This window comes from Globicephala melas, chromosome 4, assembly GCF_963455315.2.
Source record: "Globicephala melas chromosome 4, mGloMel1.2, whole genome shotgun sequence".
NCBI classification, from domain to species: Eukaryota; Metazoa; Chordata; class Mammalia; order Artiodactyla; family Delphinidae; genus Globicephala; species Globicephala melas.
In genome coordinates, this window is record NC_083317.1 from 81,600,971 (window position 1) to 81,619,186 (window position 18,216).

Here is an 18,216-nt window from a genome sequence, read left to right on the forward strand (position 1 = left end):
GTAGGTACTCAATAAATGTTTCAGGAAGGGGCCGAAGGGGGTGGCAGTAGAGGAGGGGGAATTAATAGACAGCCCAGGAGGTTGCGTAGAGCCAGTAAGAGAAGGGCTCATGTGGAACGACCTGGTATTCTACCGTGTTCCTAAAGGGAGGAGGGCCTCTCTCAGCCCACTGAGCTAGTCACGTGGCTCATGTGCAGGAGGAACCCAGAGCCTGCAGGTAAACCTTACACACACCAACACCAAGGCACACAGGCAACCAATAAATGATTTCTAAACTGAAGAACTGATTCAGGGCAGAGACTCTAGGATGCCAGGTAGTATCGCTACCTCCTTCCCCCCAAAGAGTAGCCCCACCCTTCTTTTGGACCAGACAGACACAAATCAGCTGGAGATTTCAGAGCTGGAGGGCCCAAACTCTTTTTTCTTTTTTTTTTTTTTTAAAAAAACCAACAGAATCCTTTACTCAAATGAATTATGAGAAACCCAATATATAAAAGAGATACAGTAAGAGAACAGATTGGTGGCTGCCAGAGGTGGGGGTGGGAATAGGGGGTGGGCGATATGGGTGAAGGGGGTCAAAGGTACAAACTTCCAATTATGATATAAATAAGTCATGGGATGTAATGTACAGCATGGTAACTATAGTTAATAATACTGTATTGGATATTTGAAATTTGCTAAGAGAGTACATCTTAAAAGTTCTCGTCACAAGGAAAAAAAATTTGTAGCTGTGTGTGGTGATAGATGTTAACCAAACTTATTTTGGTGATCATTTTGTAATATACACATATGTTGAATCATTATGTTGTACACCTGAAATTAATATAATGTTATATGTCAATTATATCTTAAAAAACCCAAACCCAGATATAGTAGAACAGCTGAAGAGAGGAGGGAGAGCAGAAGCCCCTCCCATGGGGCTCCCCCTCCTTGTCCTCTCTACCCCTGCAGTGGCCTCAGAGACACCTCTATTCAGGCCCTAGGGGGTCCCAGACCTTGTAAGGAAACCACAGATGCAGTCCTGCCTTCATCCTATGTGATGAAGAACCCAAACCCCAGCCAAAGTGGCTCCTGGTCTCACAGCTCATTACTATTAGAATCCAGACAAGAAGTCTCTCCTACTTGACAGTCTGGCTTGTTGGACGTCAGAATACAGCTTGAAGGTGCGTACAAATCACTTGGGAGCTTGTTGAAATGACTGCACGGGTCTGGGATGGGGCCTAAGAGCCTGCGTTTAGCAGCCACGCTCTCAGATGATGCTGAACTAAGGACTACAGTTTGAAGAGGCTCACAGGAAATCAGTAGGCATCCGGCAATAGGAGATGGGTTTTTCTTCTCTTTCAGGAGAAGTTCAGTTAAAGGCTTGTCTTAGCACAGAAGTTCCAGGTATAACTGGTTTATGATGAGGCGGGTAGGGTACTGTGCTGCTGTCAGCATCTTCCTGTCTCAGATTCACAGCTTTGTGGTCAGCTGGCCAACTTGTGGCACAGAAGGCATCTGGATCGAGGAGGTCCTGGGGCTTTTTATTGGGGAAAGAGAGCTCTCCAAGGCCCAGTTAGGGCATCTATCAATTCTTACACAGTAACTGGCTATGGCGGGATCTAAAAGAAAGCTAAGGTGAGAGTGCCATTAAGTCAGGTAAAGGCTGTGTTTATTGAACCTGGCAGTGCAAAACTCAAAGAATAACGCTGAGACAGCGCTTCACAGTTGACAAAGCAATTTACAATATATAAAACACAAGTTTCCTACCATTACAATATCCATGTTACAGACGAGGGCACTGAGGGATCAGAGGGTAACTTAGCTGGCTTGTGTCTCTCACAAAGCTAGTAAATGGCAAAACTCACAACTTGAAGCCAAGTTTTTGGACACCGAGAAATAGTTCTTCCTCCATTCCAAGCTTCTCCATATTATGAAGTATTTAGATTATCTTATTAGACTATACTCACTTGTGATGGGCTTGGTGGATCCATCACTGAACTCCGACTCTCTTTTCAGTCCCTAACTAAACACAAACTGAAACCAAGGCTAAAGGATAGTGGATGGTTTCTCCTCTCTGATCGCCTCAGTGGGCATTGGCCTTCTGACTCCATAATCACTGGACTGTCCAAGTAATCTGAAACATAAATCTTTCAAGGGGCAATCAACTGAAAGCATAACTCTCTGCAGCTCTAATACCTACTCCGGGTTACCTTTCCAGACAAGTTCAGCTCACTGACTAAGCATCTACTGGTGCTGTCAAACTCTTGCAAATGCATTTCTCACAGGCAAAATAAAAGTAAACACAAGCTCACACTGTGAAAAATTAAACAGTACTATTTTCTCCCAAAGTGCTCTTTGGTTTAACTGTCGGCAGACTGCAGGGAGGAGCCAGCAGGTGAAGTCTGTGCCTCGTTTGTACACCAAAAGAAGAGAGGTGCTGGGATTCCTGGAAGGTTTTGCCGGGTGCCAACTGAAAACAATTTCTCAGAGCTTGACCAGAAGATGGTCAGTAAAAGCAAAACTGTAATGAATCCATGTAGTTATCCCTCAGTAGTTTAGATTTATGTTAGTCATGCTGTGCTGGAATGGTCACTGTTCTGAAAGCCTGAAAATACATGCTTGGTTTGCCTTTTCTCACTGTCTTTATTCTTCCTGCATTTAGCTCAAGTCTCACTGCTGGGTCTACAACCCAGGTTAAGGGATATTTCCTTCTTTTGCTTTAATTTAGGATAGGGTCAACTCTCTATTCCTTGAGAGGAATGAGGCTCTAGCAGAGTCTGGTAATAAAAACTGACTGGAAGAGCATTCTAAAATTAAACTAATATAAGGAAAATGTGTTATAATTAGGGGAAAGGGCATCTTTTAAAACAATTAAAAAACCCATTTTTTTTTTTTGAGCAACTATGATTTCCTAGGTGATTTCACACGTTGTCTTATTTAAACCTCATGAAAGTTCCACACAGGAGTGGGATGAGGGGAACTATATGGTTAGACACAGGTACTTATTAAAGTGCCTGCTTTTGTTTTTGGTGGTGGATTTACAGGCACTTATTACATTATTAAAAAGAACTAACTAAATGAATAAATAAAAGTGGGACATGCGTGGACCAATGTTGCATAAATCAAGAATTATGGTGAACTCAATTCTGTGCACTAGGGGTCAAAAAAAGAAAAAGAAATCTCATGTGCTATAGTTACACCGTTTTACCCATGGGGTTGAGAGTGGTCAAGTGACATGATCCAAATCACACAGCTTCTAATAGGCAGAGCCAGGATTTGAATCCAGGTCTGTTTGGCCCCCAGTTCATTTCTCTTTTCGTTATTCCATGCTAAGGTAATAAACATCAAAGCCTCAGACAGTGAAAACTAGATTCCTGGAGTCCATGACACACTCTCTCCCACCTGCCTAGGCCATATCTAGAGGCAAGTGCGCTGACGACGTGGTACCGTGTGGCCACACCCACCATCATCTGATCATGTATTTTAGGGGCATGTTTCCCCATTCATCTGAATATCAGGTCAGTACAGGTGCTCACCGCTTGGCCTGCATCCCAGGTCTGTGAGGCACACCTTTCTTCTTCATGAGTTTCTCCATGGCATTAGGGTGGATTATTGGACGGACAGGATGTCGTTTGTAGGTCCCAGGATACTTCTTCTCCACTGCTTGCTCACGCCTGAAGAATGAAAGAAAAAGCTATGTCTCATTCACCGCAGACAGAAAAGTTGGGCAGAATGTTTTCACAGGTTAACTCTACCCAGAGATTCTGGCCATACTTAACAGATACAGGCTATCTGAAGAATAGCAAGGCGGCTCTTCAGGTTAAAAAGGAAAAAAAAAAAAATTCAAACTAACCTGACTTCATTTTTTTCTTCAGGTCGCAGATGGACTTGGAGGCCAACCCTCCTGTCCCCAACATGCCTCATGAGACACACAGCAGTGGCTGAAGTCCTACTTATTTTCAGCAGCTGCTGTTTTAGTCAGGACCCCAGGGTTTCTCACCATTCTCAGGAATACCCTGAACCACTTGCAGCAGCTGCCTTACTTCCCCAGGGGGCAGTAAGCTCCCATGCATCCACACCAGGCTCTTCTGGAAATGAGGACCCCTTTCCTGAGCCATTCGGCAGGTTGAAGTGGCAAAGGCTTGTCAAGCGCATAGTCCCCTAGAACCAGCTCTGTGGCAGCTCCACTCAGCTGTAAGCCTCACCGGGACGGGGACCTGTGCCCGGCACGTGCCCTAAGGAATGCTGGGTGGATGAATAAAATAGCTGCCAGTTCTGAGTAGCAGCAACCTGGACGAGTAGTACATTTCAGCCAATGGATAGACCCAAATCAGTCAGGACACAGTGGTCTGGATACATACTTGATTAACTCCTTCTCCCGCATTTCTAGCTGCAGCATGATGGCACTCAATTCCATGTATAAATTATTAGCCCGCTCAAGTTTCCTCTCATAGTGCTCACGAATATCCAAAGCATGCCTATCAAAGAAAACACGGAAGCAGTGAAGCTGATGAATGTGAGGGAGAACTAAGGTCAGCTCTAATGAAACAAGAACAGGGTGGTTTATCTCAAAAGCACTTGCCCAAGGGCCCTCTAAATTTAATACTCCCTTGTCCGATGCAAAGCCTCAGACAAGAGTGAGTGGGAGATGGGAAATCCAAGTTTTCCACTTAGTTGATTGTTAAGGGTCATATCCAGCCACATAGGATAGCCAGGAGGGCTACAGATAAAACTGAATGCAATTTATGTATAATGTACAGCCTTTGTCTGTGCAGTATTGGCAATATCTTAATAAGAATACAGTATAATATATGTTAAGGGAAATATGCAGTTAAAGCACGGTCACTCATCACTCATTTATACTTATCCACACTACAGATCCTGTCTAATCTAGTGGTTATCTGAGAACATGTGTTCTATCCCTTGACAGATTATGAGCCTCTTGAGGCCAGGGACTACATCTTCTGACCTTTCATGTTACCTAGGACAGCGGCTGAATAAACAAATAGCATTGCTCCAGGAATCTTTGTTGCAGAGATATAATAAAGGAGGATAACAGAGGTGGGGGGGGAGACGATAAAAAAGTGATATAAGGGAGGACCAACTTTTAAAGAGAATAACAATAACCAGCAGAAGTGCAAGGTGTGTAGAAAATGAAATGATTCACAGCAAGGGTTCCTGCTAATATCTGAAGACCTGGGAATGAGAAGAGGTGAAGTAGGAGACATCAGCTGACCTGAGCTCTTCTCTGCGCCTTCGAATCAGTTCTTCATCTAATCGGTGGATACAAGTTCCTTCACTTTTGATCTTCTCAAAGTGTTTTTTTACTTCTTCTCTCCATTCAGCCTAGGCAAGGACAAATTAGATTTTGTTAATAGTCCAGGAGTTTTAATCCCTGATATAACCATAGGATCATGTACAAGATTTTCCCCCTGTATGCTTCTACTAAAGAGCCTTATAGAATAGATGTTCAATAAATGTTATTTGATAGCAAAATATCTCATGCTAGTGTATCTGCATACCCCACCCCACTCCTCACCCCATTTTCTGTATGTAGTCCAGTACTCAAAGACAGTCAGTGCTGTCTTTTCTAATTTTCTTTCAGTACTAACCAAAAGAAACATCACAGCTGGCATGCTAGCCATCATCTCTGGAACAAAAGAGCTCAATTTTAAGTCAGGATGGTGGCTGAGAGAGCCTGGCTAGAAAGAACAGCTCTGATAACCATATGGTACAAGCATGTGTCAGTGACAATATGATTGTCTTTACATTTGGACCAGAATTCCTCCTAGGCTTTGTTTATGAAAATATCTTGAGAAAATATTTGGAATAGAAGATCCAAGGGGCAAGAACAGCAGGAGATGGGGATAAAAATATGGGGAATTATATGGGAATTTGGAGGTGGGGGAAAGAAAAGAAAAGAGAGAAGGGGAAGGAGGAGAAAGAGCATGGCCAAACATTTTAGTAGTTTGACAAAAATTTTAGGAGAGGGATGGATATCTAATGTGTGATTTAAGTTGTTCAAAATGTAAGCCTCTTCCAATTTCCTAAACCTTTAGTAAAGCCTCTGACATTCACCTTGACTTTGGATGAGTGTTTTTATTTGTTTTGTTTTTTTAAATCAAGGAAATGTGCTGAACTTCATGCTTAGGTCAAAGACAGGAAAAAGATAAAGGAACAACCAAAAGATGGCAGGAATGGGGGCCCAAGCAAACAGAGTCAAAGTGTCCATGAAATTATAAATCTCCCAGGAATTCACAGAAGTATTAAAAAGGACATTGGACTTTCCATAGGGCATTGAATTTCAGACCAATTTATCTAAATTTTAGGAGGTAGGAACATCTCTGCAGGAATATACTCTACAGACCATTTCTAGAAAAGCAGCTAAAGGAGACGCTTCCTCAAATTATGTACACACTACTATCCCAAGAAGCTAATGAGATGATCTAAAATAATTTCTAGTGAAGGCTAGATATGTAACCAAATGTTTCTAATTGTATCATCTTCTTCTAGAGCTATTCTATTACTTTCAGATTCATGTTAAAAATGATCTCTCTAGATCATGGAAGAAGTTATGCTTAAGTAGTTGTGAAGTTACAGAAGTTTCTCCCCAAATTTGCTGTTTCTCGTTTTTTAAAAAAGTCTTGATTGAATTTGCTACAATATTGCTTCTGTTTTACTTTGGTTTTTTGGCTGCGAGGCATGTGGGATCTTACTCCCCAACCAGGGATCGAACCCACACCCCCTGCACTGGAAGGCAAAGTCTCAACCACTGGACCGCCGGGGAAGTCCTTCATTTGTTTCTATAGAGGAAATAATATTGCAATTATTTAGAAAGTGGTCATCCTACTTATCTGTTTATAATACGTTAGATCTTCACATATATATATGTTGACTGACCATTGGGGAGAGATTTCTGTTAGTCAGTTGACTTTCGGGCATCAAACCTGACAGCCAACGTCATCAAAGAGTGGAGCTCTAGAATGCACTGTCCATTGTTTGGTAACAGTCTTTGACTATATCTAAGCAGTAAATGCAGGTTTGACTGAGCCCCAGGTAATGCTGTTCTCTCAGCCATCAGATCAAAGTCATGAAGTAGGAAGAGCATTTGAGCTTTAAGAGGCCAAAGATGAAAATCAAGAGTTGTTGGACCTAAGAAGGATAAGGGAGAGGGCCAAATGTGGGCCTTAAGGCATCCTCTTTTGTGAAAAACATGTCAGTAGATCTACTCCAGCACTTAAAGAAGGGACCAGGAAAAGGAATACCTCCCTCTGGCAGTGAGAAATCAGATATCACAGATCAGATTTTTTAAATTCTAGAGGAAATAAACCTCCTGACATCTAGCTTACGGGAATGTGAAACTTAAAGAAAACCTTCTCAAGATTGAAACTTATTAAGAAAGTAGATTTCCCAAAAGAAGTTCCCTCTGTGGGAAAACACCAGGTACTGATTAATAATGTGTTTTCCCCAAAGGTACTGTGTTACAGGTAGATGTTAATTTTGGAGTTCCATCACTATACTTAGAATCTTTATGTAATAGGAGTTCCAATTTGCACTTAATCTGCAATTTAGACATTTCTGGGCATAACTAAGAAATGGAGGTGGGCAGGCTGAAGCCAATTTGCACAGAGATTAAGGAGTCTATGAAAGAAAATATGAGGGAAGAAGGAATCCTGTGTGATCTTGACCTATAACAAAGCCATCAACATAGGAGTGGAGAGGCATTTCCCATTTGTTCCACTAATATCTGTAAAATTTTGGGCCATAATCAGCACTATTCTGCGACCTTTAACAAAATGTAACTCAACAGGGAAAGGAACAATTCATTGCATAAACAGAACAATGTGCAACTTTGGAATATGGAGAAGTCCAGAGCTTCTCCATAAAATAGCAGCTCCTGGTGGGTGATGGCAGTGCCTTAAGGATACGGCAGCATCCACTGGATGCCAGCTGGGGACTACAGCCTTTCAGCAGAAAACAGTACTAACCAATAAAGTAATACCCAGCAGATGCTTGGTGGAAGAGTGCTGTTCCAGCCAGAGTCACTGGAAAGTAGGGCAGACGTTAATATGAGGCTGTTTGAGATTCCCCCCGACTCGTTACTGGGGATTCCCCCAAACTGCATGTAAGGTGGAGGGAGGGAGTACGGAGTGCTTCACAAGGTACTTAAGTCCTGTGTAAGCAGGTAAGGGAAAAATACAGTGACAGTTGGGTTACTGTCATGAATGGAATCCTCTTTATAACCCACATAAGGCCTGGGAAAGGCTGTAACATCTAGAAGGTTTTTGTCTTCTCCAGTCTTTCAGTTATTCAATCAGTAGACTTCAGTAGACTGAAGCTCTTGTACCCAAACCTTGCTCCTCTTCTCTCTCACAATATGTGTCAAAATGAAGCTGAATTAATATATCAATGGATAAATAAAATAGGGTATATCCATACAGTAGAATATTATTTAGTCATAAAAAGGAATGAAGTTGTGACATATGCTACAAAATAGATAAACCTTGAAAACATGCTAAATGAAACCAACCTGACACAAAAAGACAACTACTGTATGATTCTACTTCCATGAAATATCTAGAATAGGCAAATTCATAGAGATAGAAAGTAGAACAGAGATTACCAGGGGCTGTGGGGAAAGACAGAATGGGAAGTTATTGCTTAATGAGGTAGTGAGAAATTTTGAAAATAGATAATGGTGACAGTTTTATAACATTGTGAATGTAATTTATGCCACTGAACTGTATATTTAAAAATGGTTAAAATGGCAAATTATATATATATTTAACCACAATTTTTATAAAGTAAAAAAAGAAGTTGAGCCAGCTCCAGCCTAGCTTGAGGAATAGAGAAGCAGGATGTTGAGGGGCTAAGTAGTGGGAAAACATAGATTCTGAGTCAGAAAGGTCTTAGAGGTTGTCAAGTCCAAATCTTGATTGGCATGAGTCCTCTTTACTGTCTCCCCACGTAAGTGCCCAGCTTGTGCCTAAGCGCCTACTTGCTCATGATGAAATTACTCTTCTTTAAAATTTATTTATTTTATTTATTTTTTGCTGTGTTGGGTCTTCGTTTCTGTGCGAGGGCTTTCTCTAGCTGCGGCGAGTGGGGGCCACTCTTCATCGCGGTGCGCGGGCCTCTCACTATCGTGGCCTCTCTTGTTGCGGAGCACAGGCTCCAGACACGCAGGCTCAGTAGTTGTGGCTCACGAGCCTAGTTGCTCCGCGGCATGTGGAATCTTCCCAGACCAGGGCTCGAACCCGTGTTCCCTGCATTGGCAGGCAGATTCTCAACCACTGCGCCACCAGGGAAGCCCCCAATGAAATTACTCTTAAGGTAGAAGAGTCTGTCCCTATAATGAGCTATCTGTCTGCAACTCCCAGCCCCTGAATTTCTGGGTGGTCATGGTGGCACTCAAAAGGAAACTAGAATGGTGCAAAGACAGAGGGATGTGAAAGAGCTCGGAAGCAGGGCACGTGACATACCTAGCAGCTGGGATCTGGGACCAGGCTAAAATGTTTTCTAAAAACTCATACCAAATGTAATTGAATACCAGGAGCAATAATTGCCTACTTGGAGAAATGGGTTATTGTCTAGGAATGAAGCAATAGCTTTGGCAGAATCTAATATTGTACTGAAATTGGTTGCTTTGTTCATCTGTTCTATATATGCTGTTTCCTTATACATGTGCTGTTGATGAGAAACAGATGAAGCATTTTCTCTCAGGAAGGCATCAGCTGGGCTCTTGTCAGCACTCTTGACTGACAGTTCTGGGGGAAGGTGGCGACCAGCAGCTAATAACCATTGATGGATGACTGATGAGGAAAGGGTTTGGTCAGCAGGCAGGAGGCAAGGCCGCAGGTATAAAAGTGCTATTGAAAAGCAAAACTATGTGCTAAAAAACTAGTTCTTGCCCATTGAGGGAGGATAAAGTCAAAAGACAATTAATTCCTATTTAATTGTGGAATTAAATAGGAATTTAATTTAAATAGGAATTTAATTGTGGATGGAGCTCCCTAGCTGCCATCTTATCCATCTCAGGAGTTCATCAGAAAAAGTACCCAGAATCTCTACCGTGGCATATACTCAGCAATAAAAGGAATGAACTATTGATATGTACCACAACATGGACAAATCTCAAATGCATTATGCTAAGTGAACGAAGACAGGCACAAACGCCTACATATCATATTATTCCATTTATATGACATTCTGGAAAATACAAAACCATAGGAATAGAAGACAAATATCTTTTTAGCAAGGACTGGGGCTGGGAGGAAGGGACTGGATACAAAAGGACGTGGAGAAAATTGGAATGATGAAAATATTCTGTATCTTGTTTGTGGTGTATATATTTGCCAAAACACATCAAATTGTACAAGTAAAAAGGATGTATTTTATGTTTGTAGATTATACAGAATAACGTGACTTAAAAAAACTCAATCTTAAATTCCCAATTAGAGTTTGAGATGTCCTAGGTAATTTTATTTCTAGCTTCCTATGTAACTTTTTCCTTTCTATAGTAGCAGCAAATACCAAGGACTTTAGTTATTAGATTTTTATAAACATGTCTGAGATATATGGCAGACATTGTTACATCTATTTTATATGTGGGAAAATAGAGGCCCAGTGGCATCCAATTACTCATCCACATTAATGGTGTAATGGTGACCAGAATCCAGGTCCCCAGACTCAAAGACCAGTGCTTCTCACATATATTAAATACCCATTCCTCAAATAGCAACCCATCTTCTTTATAATTAGCAACCAGTAAATAACTATTTTCCCATTTCTAATAATAAAAACAAGGATAAATGGGTCTTAAAAAAAGAAAGAAAAAGTATCCAGAATGTAACACCTCCAAGGAGGCTTAATTTTTATAGCTTTGTGGGAGGTGAATAATAATATCTTAACAATCAAACAGTTCTTTACAGTTTATAATGCACTTGCATGTTTATTATCTTATTTGATCCTCACCAAAACTCCACAAGGAAGGGAAGATATGGTTATCCTCATTGTTTAGATGAGTAAGCTGAGGTTTAGGGAAATTTAGTGACTTATCCAAAGTCACAGGACAGGGGTTTAGGCTCAAAATCTGTTACTTTTCCCAGTACCTCCCTCGTTAGTCCATAAATATTGGGTTGGCCAAAAAGTTCGTTTGGGTTTTTCCGTAAGATGGGTTTTCATTCGGGAAAAACCCAAACGAACTTTTTGGCCAACCCAATACTTTATTATCATTAGCCAGAGATAGTCTGAATTTCAGACCCAGAAACAAATCAGCTTGTAAATACCCGAAAGATTTTAGGAACTAGCAAGGGTATTTTGAACTATTTAAGGAGAGGTAAAATTTTATGCTGGGAGAAAAATGTGGTAGAATGTATGAATATTAAAAGATGTCCAATGCACTGTTTTTCCTTTCTATTCCTTTTCCTCCCCTTCCTCTCCTTTTCATACTCTTGCTCTCAGAGAACCTTCTCTGAGTTTAATCTTAATGCTGCATAGATTAATAAAAGTGAATTTACACAAGTAAGGATACTAACTGCGGGGACTTAGTTGTACTACACAGTGTTTTATATATATGGTGGGTATTCAGAAAGTGTGGCGCTGGCTTCAGAAGTGATATTCTGGGAGCACACAAGTAGCATCTGTTTAGAATTTGATGTCTTCCAAGTATGTACAGTTATACTCTCAATGGCTTGTGGCTTAGTATTCTCACCAAAAATTGCTTTTCAGAATTGTGGTACGTATAGTTTTCTAGTAAAGGAAGCAACGCTGTGATTGTAACCATATCTTAAAGTCTGAAAAATTTCCTGGAGAGTACTCACTATTATTCTCTTTCATTTCACAAGAGGACTTAAGTCTTCTTCTTAACAAAAGAAAATATATGAAAGATTTCTAATCCAGTAGCCAATACCTACATGTATTTTTATAGATAGGCAATAGTTTTAATAGTTCTAAGGGAATTTACCTGAATGCATATCAAAGAACATAGGAAATGTCATGAAGTTATCCTCTTATTTTCTCTAAAATCAAACACTTTACTTACATAAGAATCCCCCAGAAACACCAAAAAACTATAGGGGCAAGCCAGACTATTCAAAGACAGTGTGGGGAGAGCTAAGTTTGTGGGTCATAGCATGTTAGAACTTCAGGCAATAGAGGAAAGGTCTCTGATTTATTATTCCTTAGAAACTGCAAAGACCTTGTTCCTTAATTAAGATATTCCCCAATATCTGATGGGCGGAATATCTCTCTGTTTATCAGACACCAGAGAAGCAAGTACTCCAAGCCTCTGGTTGGGCCAGGTAATAAAGCATATTGGAGGACTTGTTCAACTCCCAGGGATGATGCCCCTCCCAGTCCAGTTTGCTTTCAATGCATACTTTCCTGGTAGGTAAACTCATCACCCATTGGAGTTGGGGGCTATTAGGAGTAGACTGAGACACTAATTGGTAATAATATTTCTTCTCTGAGAAGAAATTCTCTGAAAATGAATCTTTGAAATCATACTGGAAGTCAATGCAGAGGTGGAATTCATCTTGCAAAAATTCATTTTGGAAAGTGAGAAGAAATTTCTTCTGTATGAGAAGAAATTAGGTAATACTATATTTAAAATTCTATAAGCATAAAGCTATAATTTAAGATCATCACAATTATTTCAAAAGCCATAGTTTCATCCCATTTTACTCCTTTTGCTATTGCCTGGGTCTGGTAGGGGTAAGTAAGGACCTCATGTATACTGATCCCTCACGACTCCCTACCCATCTTGACGGTGGTTAGACCACTGATCCTTATGCCATTTACAGCATTTTTATTTCATGGTCACAAATTTATCAGTAATGCACCCATGCCTTACAACATGTGACGGCAGATTCTCTTGTCAAGAGGTGAGATCTATTTCTCAATCTGGGTTAGCCCGTGACTTGCATTGGCCAATGAGACATTAGCAGCCACAATGCACACACAGGCTGGAAAGTCACGTGTGCGCTGGGGCTTGCTCTCTTGCTGCATTTGGTACCCTGAGCAGACCATGTGAACCAGCCCAAGTTAGCCTGCTGAAGGATAAGAAGCCACGTGGAGGAGAACAGAGGTGTTCTAGCTAATAGCCAGCTAATCGCTGGACTTGTGAATGAGACCATCTGGAATCAGCCAGCCTCCCAGTCAACCTGGCAACTGACTGCAGACACGTGAGTGATCCCAAGTCAAAGCCAAATGAAGAACCGCCCAGCATAGATTACAAACCCACAGAATCATGAGCTAAACAACAGCTTATTGTTTTAAGCCATAAGTTTTGGGACTTATGCCAAAAGTAATGGAGCCATAAGTAATGGAGTAAAGGCTAACAGATACATTAAATTATATTTTATTTGGTGCTACTAGGTGACACACTTAAAGTTAGTGAAAAGCCTAATTTAATCAACGGGCTCTCTCTGGGATTTAATTTTCCTCCTCTGTACTTTAGCTTTTCTAACTTTAAGGAAAGCAATATTTTCATGAAGGTCAGCAGTAATTCTAATTCAAATGTATATACATACAGTTTTCATATCCTCTTTTCCTCTTTTCTCTCCAACAACTTCACCAGAACCCACTAGGAAGATGATATTTTAATACATGCTATCTTCAAATAAGAGAATAATATATGTTAAGGGCTTAAAAAACTCCAAAAATGTCATACGTGTGAGATATCATTATTGTTTCACAATGAATAGAGTCATATAATTGCTATCAGAATCAGAATACCCTTACTCCTTCTCACTGAGAGTTTCCTGTCTGTTTAGCAGCACCTGGAACAGTTTCCAGACTTACCTGAGACTTGAAGTAAGTTTCTTGTGGGGTGGCAAGTACATCCGCAGATGCGATGTCTAAATGCATGAGTGTCTGCCGAAAAGAAGGTCGATTGCGAGGTTTACTCTGCCTAAAAGTTAAAAAAAAAAAAAAAATAGCTTGTGCATTTGAGAAGTTGTGTCCAGGAGGATAAAGATTTTACTCTACTTTATAAAAAATATTTTTGACTCCATGTGTGGCTATGTCTCAGGCTGTTTTGATGTACTGAAGAGCAAAAGGAAAATGTAATTATGAGATACCTCTAATGATGAACTGGAAATCTCTAGGATCTGTTTTATAATAATTATCCCTTAGGACTGGTAAAGTAATGATAGCTATCATTTACTAAGGCCTACTATTTTAAGATATCACACCAAATTCTTTATTTATAACTTTTAATTAATCATAACACAACAACTCTATGAGTAGGTGTTACCCCCATTTTACAGATGAGAAAACTGATACTTGGATGACATACCCAAAACTACACAGATAAAAAAGGGCAGAGCAAGTATTTGAATCCAAAGTTCTCAAATTCCAAGTCTCCTAGACTTTACACAAAGTAAGGTTATTCACTCCAAATACACGTTAGAGACTTCCTTGCAGTTTTAAATATAGTTTAGAGAGTTTTAAATATGGTTTTGAGGAAGAAGGTAAAAGAGAATATTGGGAAAAACATATTTCTTACCATGTCTGCTTCATAAGGATTTTGAATCCATCAGGGCAAGTGGAAGGAACTGGAAGGTGTAGGCTATTGCTTCCAACACCCCAAATAATGGCTGAAGAGTCTACATCTTTGTATGGGATCTCTCCTGTCAGCAGCTCCCAAAGCACCACTCCAAAAGACCTACAGTAGCACCGGGAACAAGTATAAAAGACATTTCAGAAAGACTGAATTGTATTTTAGTTATTCATTTATTAATATTCAATCGAATATATACCCAGTTTTAAAATTCTAATATTGTTATAGGAAAAATAGAAACAGCCAGGAAAACTCTGAAAAAGAAAATTAGTGAGGGGGTAACCAACACTATCAGATATTAAGAAATACTATAAGGCTTCAATAATTAACACTGGTGATCAATAGTCAGCCAGAATATTGGAATGGAATAGAAATCCAGAAATAGACCCAAAACATATAGGAATTGAGTATATGAGAGAAGTGACATCTCACACCAGTGGGGAAAACTGATTATTCAATAAATGCTGTTGGGAGAATTGGGGAAACAAATTTACACTTCATCTTACATCAAGGTAAATTCTAAATGTATCAAAGATTTAAATGTGAGAAACGAAATCATAAAAATCGTCAAAGAACACATGGAAATTAAAAAAAAAGAATCTTAGAATGTTGAAGTCTTTTCTAGTTAAGAAATCCAGAAGCCATAACACGAGAGACTGATAAATCAAACTGCTTAAAAGAAAATCTTGCTGTGGAAAAAAACTTCCACCATAAGAAAAACAACAAAAGTGAAAAGTACCTATAATTTATATACACAAAAGGATAAAATCCTTAATATATAAAATACTCCTGTAAATTGATAAGAATAAAAGATCAGAAAGCTTAGTAAAGGATTAGAGTAGTTCACAAATAAGAAATTACAAATGGTTCATAAATATATGAAAAAATATACAACCTTATTTATAGTATTAGAAGAGGAATGCAAATTAAAACTGCACATATGACACTTTGTTTACCTATATGGTTGGCAAAAAAATCCCAAAGTTTAATTTTATTGCTGAGACTGTAAAAACACTCTTACACATTTCTTTTGGGAACATAAATTGGTATAATCCCTAATAAGGACACTTTGGTAATAATTACCCAAATTACAAATGATCCCACATTTCTACTTTATCTTATTTACTCTAAAATTACATGCAATTTTAACATATGCTATTTTTTTGGTTTTAAGTCTAAAAGTTACTAGTAGCCAATATTAAGAATGGAAGAAAAACAACTATAGGGAAATATACCGGGGTTTTTGTTTTTGTTTTTTTTTTGTTTTTTTTTCTGCCAGGCCACGCAGCATGCAGGATCTTAGTTCCCTGACCAGGGATTGAACCCGTGACCCCCATAGTGGAAGCGTGGAGTCCTAACCACTGGACCGCCAGGGAAGTCCCAAGGGAAATATACTGTTAATAGCAGAGATTTGTAACCTCAGAGGAAAAGTTAATAAAGATTAACTCCCCCTCCAAAAAAATAAAGCCCATCAGGGCTGTTTAATAAAAGGGCAAACAGTCCCATACACCTCAAATAGGTCTAAATCATATAACTGTATCACAAAGTACATCACTGATATACCCAATGATGGTCTGAGTCACCAAGAATAGGTAAACTTTGTTCAACATATTTTATTCAAGAAGGTGAAAATTATGTAGTATATTTCAGAAAGACTTTTATACTAAATGGCTATATAAAGTGAACTTTTAGTTTTCCAGAAAGTTCAGCATATTCTCTGGGAGTCCCCCAAACTGATGACTTACTGAATGGATATTCACCCTAATTCCTTCTCCCCCAATCCTTCTTACCAGGTGTGATGATCATGCTGGGTAGTACCTCAGATTATATGAGACTGAAATCAACCAGAAGTGAGTAATACTAAAGAATATTTTGGGAAAGTAGACGTGTTGAAAGAGGAAAGCACTAACAGGGTGAAAGTGGGAACAGGCTTTCTGGTTGGCACAGATTGCACCACTCACCATATATCGACTTTTTCAGAGACAGGTTCATTCCGTATCACCTCTGGCGCCATCCATGCTACTGTGCCAGCGAAGGACATCTTGGTACTTTTATCACTAAGTTCCTTAGATGTACCAAAATCTGAAATTTTTACTGCATCTGTGTGAGTCACTAAAACACTTTAAAAAGAAATAAAGAAAACATCCAGATCATTAGTATTAATGAAAATCACGACTAACTGGCAACTGAAGATTTTGTTTGCTGCCTCCTACCTTGCAGAATTCAGCTCTCGAGTTCCAGTACTACTGGGGCATTAGCTACACACCACAAACAGCATCATTCATACTTGTGAGGTAGCATAGCATAGTGGGCTTTCTACATCTGGTTTTATCCTGCCTCCACCACTGCTAACTGTGTGACCTTTGCCAATTACTTAATTCTTCTAAGACAGTTTTCTCATCTGTAAGATGGAGACAATTCAAGTCACAGTATCTTATCCACAATTCAAAAATCTCCAAAAATTCTTTATAAATATTTTTTCATATATATAAAGCAAACTCAACTTATCCCACTTTGTGCGACTGTCAAAGGTTTTGCTGCAGATTTATGAATGTGGCTGATCATAGGATGTGGCCCCAGACTTCGCTGGGGGTGTAAGGTAATGCCCTATGTTACATTTCTGAAATCATCTGACTCCAAGAGCTTTGGATGAGGGATTATGGGTCTGTAATAATGGTCTCATAGGATTTTCATTTGAGCTAAATGGGGTAATATATGTAAAGCACCCATCTCCATAAATATTGGTCTTCATCCTTGCTGGTCTCAGACAACTCAACAGGAAAAACACTTCTTTTAAAACACTGATTAAATGATGACCAACTAAAATCATGCATGGCACCATGACACAAGGGATTCATTATTATAAAAGGCTAATAAGTATGCTGGGATTCCATTAATGTTGATAAGGAAAAGCAGGAATAAATTTAAGCTTAGGTAGATTCCACACAAGTCATGTTATACTTGTTACAGTGATCTGGGTTGTGACTTGGGGCAAACTTCTTTTGCTAGCCTTAAAGTGAATAAAATCTAGTACCAGTCAAATCCAGAGAATTAGCATCCACACACACTAGACTGAATTCACTTGAAATAACCTGTTTAGAACTTTAAAATGTAATGAGTTAGGGTTTCAGAGGCTTAATGATATACAGACTTAATTTTAACAAGAAGTCTTAATACTCAAATAGTATCAGAATCAAGGCGGCTAGAAAACAGAAAACTTCTCAATCTATCTCCTTCCTCCTCTATGTGAACCAGGAACTTGACATTTGCCCCCCTCCCCGCCAATGTCAGATGGCTCTCTACCAAACAGTTCATTGCTTATGATTGCTTTAGAATACCTTCATCCATATCTTAACCCTGGTTTTGTACGTGACATATAAAATTTACATAATTTAGGAATTTTGATTTAATCATGTTAGTCTTGGTGAAAATGCATAAGGATTAAAATATCATGGGATATGTGAGATAACTGGAGAATTGCTGGTATCATATACGCTGAAAGTAAAAAAAGGTGATAAGCTCCTAGTAAGAAAAACACTAGAAGCTTCCTCTTCTGCCTCTTTTGTTCTGCTCATTATGGGACCTGTTAGTATGACAAGAGGGAAGAGCCATGGGAGGAGACTAGAAAAGATACAACGTTGGGACTTTCGTGAAGGCTTCTGAGACAAAGT

General features: G+C 39.5%; 1 protein-coding gene across 4 annotated transcripts in view; it reads right to left on the bottom strand.

Moving 5' to 3' along the window:
- The window catches only part of MAP3K13 (mitogen-activated protein kinase kinase kinase 13), a 169,993-nt gene that overhangs the window by 16,914 nt on the left and 134,863 nt on the right, over positions 1-18,216 (bottom strand). For all 4 annotated transcript variants that reach the window (XM_030861544.2, XM_070045468.1, XM_060298318.1 and 1 more), the window contains 6 exons: positions 16,507-16,665; positions 14,492-14,650; positions 13,786-13,894; positions 5,219-5,328; positions 4,344-4,460; positions 3,519-3,656 (listed from right to left, as the gene is read on the bottom strand). In XM_030861544.2, the coding sequence (XP_030717404.1) occupies positions 3,519-3,656; positions 4,344-4,460; positions 5,219-5,328; positions 13,786-13,894; positions 14,492-14,650; positions 16,507-16,665 (792 nt within the window). The remainder of the gene's footprint in view (positions 1-3,518; positions 3,657-4,343; positions 4,461-5,218; positions 5,329-13,785; positions 13,895-14,491; positions 14,651-16,506; positions 16,666-18,216) is intronic.